The 7,244-nt window shown below is 37.4% G+C and overlaps 1 protein-coding gene across 1 annotated transcript in view; it reads left to right on the forward strand.

The window, feature by feature from the left end:
• Positions 1-5,767, forward strand: part of LOC106871658 (cytosolic carboxypeptidase 2) — a 229,443-nt gene extending 223,676 nt beyond the window's left edge. The window contains exons 18-19 of the mRNA XM_052967648.1: positions 3,163-3,219; positions 5,606-5,767. Of these exons, the coding sequence (XP_052823608.1) occupies positions 3,163-3,219; positions 5,606-5,767 (219 nt within the window). The remainder of the gene's footprint in view (positions 1-3,162; positions 3,220-5,605) is intronic.
• The last annotated feature ends 1,477 nt before the right edge of the window (positions 5,768-7,244 follow it).

The raw sequence follows: 7,244 nt of genomic DNA on the forward strand, positions 1-7,244 counted from the left end.
ACACACACACACACACACACACACACACACACAAACACACACACACATAATAGTGTACAAACAATTTAAGTATTTATACACGAAAGAGGTGACGTTTGACAGGACACCTTACATGCTAGAAAGGGCAGCCAAAGCCCCAATCACGAATAAAAGCAATTTCAAAAGGAATGAGAATAAAAAATATTTTTCTAGTTACCCTCAAACTCGAGTTTCTGATACGCAGTTTAAATTTTATTATTATTTGCTGCCGAATGTAACTGTGCTTGCGCGGTGGATTTAGAAATATGATATATAAGTATGCAACATGTGTATTTTCGGTACATATTTGCTGCATAAATATGCATTAATTTTAGCGACCTCACTGATCAAGTACAGATGACAAGTTAATTTATTTGCTCATTAATACAGAAACTTGAGTCTGAGGGCAACTAGAAAAACATTTTTTATTCTCATTCCCTTTCAAATTGCTTTTATTCGTGGTTTTGACTGCCCTTTCTAGCATGTAAGGTGTCCTGTCATAGGTCACCTCTTTCGTGTATAAAAACTTCAATTGCTTGTACACTATTATATATAAAAATATGTTGTCTATTAGCTTTATTACGCATGCTAGCCACCTGTATGTAAAGTTTTCTTAATTTTATACCCTTATTATTTCCATAGTATATCTATCTATCTATCTATCTATCTATCTATCTGTCTGTCTGTCTGTTTGTCTGTCTGTCTGTCTGTCTGCCCAAACATCACATAACTAATGTATGTGTCTCTTCCGGAATGAAACCGAATCGCCGAATATGGTGCGTGAAATCCTTTTGCTGAAGTGAAACAGCGCTGCACAAGTAGAATAAAATACAAATTTTGTGTTAGTAGCAGCTCAATAATGTAAACATTAACAATATCACATATTGAATAAATGTAAGTTGTTTAACGTTGTAACTGCGATACTACGTCTGGGAGAGATGCCTTTAAAGACGTAATGTCTTAAAAAATACAGTATTCTTGAAAGTCGAAATGAAATCGGAAGTGAACGAGAACGACAAATATCAATATTTCGCAGTTTTTCTGTACATTAGTAATGCATATACACAGTGTGTGTGTGTGTGCGTGTGCGTGTGTGTATGTTTGTGTGTGTAAATTTACGAGGGAATGCTGAAAAGTTCCTGGTTTGGGGTAAAAGAAAGCACAAGAGATTCATTCAATTATGATCTTATACCACATATTCCCCTCTCAGATCCACACACTTATTGCAGTGGTCTTTCAGTTTTTCTAAGCCCTGTAAAACAACTTGGAAGTTTAAGCCTCCAAGCAGGTCTTTCGCGATATTCTTAAAGCAACTCCCTCGTGTAGTTGACTTCATCAACAGGAAATATCATGTTGGACCGCAGTTTATTTAGATTGGTCATTCAACCCACTTCATACATTAATGGGTTTTAAGCAACAATAAAATATATGGCTGAATGATAAATGTATAAGCGCTACAAGCATTGTAAGTTGTGTACATATATTACTAAAATTTGCTGTTATCTGTCATGTAAATTCTTGTAGAAGAATTTGGACATCTACTGACACAGAAATTATTTCGTTTTATTATTATTCTTAAAAAATTAACATTGGGATATAATGGTGATTGATATAGAATTTAGAAATATAGTAGACGTTGCAGGACTGGGAAATGACTTATAAATGAGTGAAACTTATTTAACACAGTCTCAATTTTCAGATATACTTTGGAAGTGGTGCGATATTTTCCAGGTAGTGGAATATAACAATTACAATGTGATAGTCGTAACAACCTTTAAACATGCCTGTGTTGTTGGATTTACAGTGTATGCATTTTATGATGATGATAGTAGTAGTAGTAGTAGTAGTAGTAGTAGTAGTAGTAGTAGTAGTAGTAGTAGTAGTAGTAGTAGTAGTAGTAGCAGCAGCAGCAGTGATAATGATGCAATACCAGGCAGTGGCACTCAGGGTTTTTGATCTTAACTAATTGGAAGTGTTATCACGTACATGTTTTGTCTTGGTATAAAAGATGGGCTACAGCAAATATTCTGCTCAATACCACAGATTTGCTTGTCAGTTGCATGACCTTAACCACGTGAGTATGTTCCTTAGTGGTTGACGATATGTGCATCCTTGATCACGAGCAGAAGTAGTGGAGGAACATCATAGCCATGTGTTGAGAGGAATTCTTCAGAGTTTCAATAATTGACCTCTGGAAACATGGGTGTATCGTTCAATATTCTTAAACAAACTTTATTCAGGGACCATTTGAGCGGGATGGACTACTCGACCTGAAGAAAATTCTAACAGGGTTCCGTCTGCAAGTCATGTGCTGTTTATCTTGATATGGGATCAGCATGTCGTATACATATAGTTGTGATACATGTATCTGGTGTACCCTTATCAGACTGGTGGTCGTGATGGGTATATTGGGCTTCGTATATTTGTATCCCAGTGTCACTTTGATGGAAAATGTTTCTCTCTCACTCAATAATTTTTGATATTCTCACTGATATTTCCCTGTGTATAGTGAGGCTTAAAGGATCATCAGGAGAATGTACGCCGTTTCGGAGCCTTCCTCGACGGCATTATTGTGTGCTGTCTCCCGCTACTGAGTTGAGGTCCCGCTTGCTAGATCAGTTGCTTTCTAAATTTCACTCAATATTCTGCTAGTCATTGTACATCGTCTCTTTTAACCAAATCTAGTGGTTTGCCTTCTCCACTGTAATCTGGATATCACTCATGATGATATTTGCTTTACGATGAGTTAGGCCTTGCGACAATAACCATTGCCCCACACTGTGTCTAATGAATTCTCTACATCCAACTTCGATTGGATAATGCTCTGCTTTCCTGTCTGCGTCCTCAAAGTCCTTGAGGAGGTGTTTATAACTGTCGATCTTTCGAGGAACTACATAATATTTCTGTATCCTTTCATATTTTTAGAATCATCACTGACTGTACCTGCCCTACTTTATACATTTTGACGGTTAACTTCCGATATAAAGGTACTTAACTAAATTCTACGAGAGTTTGTCGTCGGCTCTACTTTTCATCCATTCATGACTACTACTACTACTACTACTACTACTACTACTACTACTACTACTACTACTACTACTACTACTACTACTACTACTATAATGCATTTTTTTTTCATTTCAGAGGCTGTTAAGAGGGAAGGAACATTTTGACGACAAAGAGCAAACGGGAGAAAACAGCGTGAGTTGATTCTAGATCTGTTTTAACCATAATTATCCACCACTATGCTTTCTTGTAGTAACAACCGAAGAGATAGTGCGAAGGCACAGCATATCAGTAGATTATGGGTTGCAAATTATGACGTTTTATGATCGACTGTATGTGTAACAACTATATAGTGCCAAATGTATGAATTTTATTCTGAAGTGGAGTACATGTATATCTTTAGGCCCTCAAACTACTCAGAATTGAAGTAAATTTACAGAGAAAACACCGTATTTAGGAAACAGTATTGGTTAGAGTTATTTTTCGACTCCCAAATGTGTTAGGAGTAGCATTCGTCAAGTGTGTGAAAGTTCTGATTGTGTGTTGAGAGATTAGAGGGCGTGTAGTAAATAGGTTGAAGTTGCTGGTAAGACCCAGCTGAGCCTTATTCCAGAAGATCTAACCTTCTCATCGTTTTACGATATGCTGTGTCTAGTATAATATACAAATATGTTTGTAGATACAGCTTATATAAGACAAGATACAAATTATATAAGAGGGCTATGGTAGTCTTGTGTCATTATTAGATGCAGTGTAAGGTAGTGAGTGATGGTAGTTCTGCAACCGACTGTGAGTACAAAGTAGTACAGGCCCAAGTTGTAAAAGAAAAAAAATCCATAATGCTAATCAATTCTGCTCTTCCCACTTCCTACGATATAAATGTGACTAATTATATGTAACTATTCTTTCACTAATTAATTATGTAAATCTTCATAATCGTTTTACGTGTTTTTGTTTTAACAAAGAAAGGGGACAGTGGTTAATTTGGTCTTAAATGCACTATATTTGAGAAATGGCGTGATGTCACGTATGGAATACAATTAATCGTTGGTTCGCTTAATTCTTTACGTGGTTGATCAACCTACTTGAATTGGGAACCACACTCTGATGACTTGAATACGAAACGAAACATTAAATATATTAGTCCTGGGTACACCACGGCTGGAATATGAATGATAGGACGATCGCGGCTGAAGCTCCTCTGACTTACATAGAAGCTAAATATTTAGCTTCTATGTAAGTCAGTGTTACTTCAACCGCGATCGTCCTATCATTCTTATTGCAGCCATGGTGTATCCAGGACTAATATATAGAAGCTAAATATTAATAACGATGTATATATAAGGAGTTCAGAGTGTAAGGTTTTTGAAATTAAAAAATGAGGACTTATTAGTAAAGAGGTGTGGTTTAATTTTCTTGGTTATATGATACAACTAGTGAAATGAATGTATTCGAAAGAAGTACTGAGAGGAAGTGGGTAAGCAATAGAAAAATAGGGTTTCGGGAGGGGGGTAAAATATGAACAAACAAACAATTAATAAACAGACGTCAACATAAACATAACACAACTAAAAATAGGGTTTAATCTCTAACGAGGGAAAATAAATGAAAATTTAATTACTTTATTGCCATTAATATGTAAGTCCCGAGAGACTACACAGACACGTACATTCTCACTCACCCGTACATACAAACAGAAGCAGCACAAATATCAGTCACATCAATGCCATCACAGGGACACATACTAAAATTTATGTAGTATCTTGGGGAAAACCTAAAATTCGTCTAAACAACCACAGATCTTCTTTCAGGGTCCCGGAGAGACGCAACTCAACAACACTCGCAGCATACGTAAAGGACGATCATGCACCCTTTAACATCAGGTAGAAATTACTGGAAACTTGTGGACCCTATCGCAATGGAACAAGACTGTGTAAATTATGTATGGCAGAAAGATATATTATCCTCATGAACTCACATGAGCCAGGAGGCTAACTGAACACCAGGACGGAAGACGTGGGGAGTTGTCCACATTTTCGGAAATTTTCATTTCAAAATTGGAAAACCTAGCTATCAAGTGAAGGAAGACAACTCGCCCGGCCATAATTTTTTAAGAGGAATATTTCTTGAACTATCACCGGCGTTCTTTTGTTTAAAGAAACATTTTTTGCAGAGAGCAGTTATCGTTTAGAAAAACTGAAGGACTGTCTAGATGTGAAACCAATGGTTATTTTCTAAACTATTACGTTACACATACAAAAATAAACAACTGCTCTATATTTTATAGGGTATGCTCTTCTCCTGATTTATGATATTGTAACGAAGATTCTTCGCTCCCTGGTCACAAAGGGTATGATAACAGACCGCTGCCAGGTCTGTACCTCACAACTCCACCGCCGGTTGGACGCTTCTACATAATCCCGAATTATCTGTAATATTCTCCACATTAATGGATTTACACATTGGATATTCCTTTAAAAATATTCCTACACCATTAAATGAACTATACAAAAGAATGCTACTTCAAAAAATTATTGATATTATAAGACGCATGAGGTGGAAAGCTTTTTTCGTCGACCAGGCAGCACCACACTCGGACAAAGACCACTTTAGCATCAGGTCTAGAAAATTCCCACCCAAGATCAAAGAACTCAAAACTTTCGAAGCAGACCTGCTGGGCATTATACCAAACCTTAAGTTCCGTATATCTTCATCCACCTTTCACACTACAACAGGCTCTTAGAGAACAACATCACACAAAAATATAGATGGGCCGCACCACATACCTATGATAACATCAATAATGAGGCAAAACAAATAGCCACCGTCCTGGACATTGCCGACAGAGTAGAAATACTAGCTAAACGTAATGCCTTTATAACTATCAAGTATCATAAACCGAACTTCTCTTCCAGCCCTAAATGCCACCCGATTAACCCTGCCAAGTCTGAAATCAGACTGGTGAGAAAAAAACATCCTAAAAAGGGTTAATAAGGACATAAGGATGGTATCTAATTTCTCTTTATGGCGTAACACAATTGAAACCAAACGAAATACCTTTAGAGCTAAGTTCATACAATTCGATATAGTAGACTTTTACCCATCGATATCGAAAATGCTACTTGATAGGGCGATAGTATATGCTAGACGAATTACTGACATAAGTGATAGAGAAATAGATATAATTATGTACGCTAGGAAAACGCTACTATTCAACAAAGATTCAACCTGGGTCAAACGAACTGACCCTGAAGGCTCATTCTGCGTCGCGATTGGGGCATACGACAGCGCTGATATTTGCGTAGGTGGGATTAGGATATTTGTGTAGGTGGGTTTAGGCGGCGACGGCATGCTTGATTTGCAGATTGTTTCTCGCATATGAGGAAAATCCTTTTGTTCATGAGCACACGCACAATATATACATATATACATATACTAAATTTTTACATCAATAACCAGGGGTAATGAGTCAGTTACGATACTCCAGCAATACGGCTACTAGCAACATCATTAGCATCATAAATAATTATGCACGCTAGGAAAACGCTACTATTCAACAAAGATTCAACCTGGGTCAAACGAACTGACTCTAAAGGCTCATTCTGCGTCGCTGATATTTGCGACCTTATAGGGTTTTACATTCTGGACACCCTAGGAAATAAATTCCCCTTTGTCCACTTCGGCTTATATAGAGATGATGCCTTAGCTTTCTCCAGAGGCGCTAACGGCCATACTTTAAATAGGCTTAGAAAAGACATCATACACACCCTCAACGACCTTGGCCTTAAAATCACCACAGAGACTAACTTCACCATGGTGAACTTCTTGGATGTCACGCTTGATCTAGTTAGTGGCACCTATAGAACATACCGTAAACCGAATGATAGGTTATCGTACGTTAATACAGCCTCCTGCCACCCACCCATAGTGTTCAAAAACCTAATAAAAGGTATCAGTAAGCGGATCTCGATCTTATCTTCAAATAAAGATATTTTCGATGCAGCGGCTCCCGCTTACAATGAGGCGCTAGCGGTCAAAGAGAATATAGCATATGTACCTAGATTGAGTAACCATAAAAGGAAACGCCACCGCAAGACCTTATGGTTAGCTCTTCCCTTCTTCCTAAACGTCCGGACATGCGTAGGTAAGATTTTTCTTGGGTTGGTTGATAAACATTTCACGCGATTACACAAATATAGAAAGATCTTTAACAGACATAA

The sequence above is a fragment of the Octopus bimaculoides genome, chromosome 4 (genome assembly GCF_001194135.2).
Source record: "Octopus bimaculoides isolate UCB-OBI-ISO-001 chromosome 4, ASM119413v2, whole genome shotgun sequence".
NCBI classification, from domain to species: Eukaryota; Metazoa; Mollusca; class Cephalopoda; order Octopoda; family Octopodidae; genus Octopus; species Octopus bimaculoides.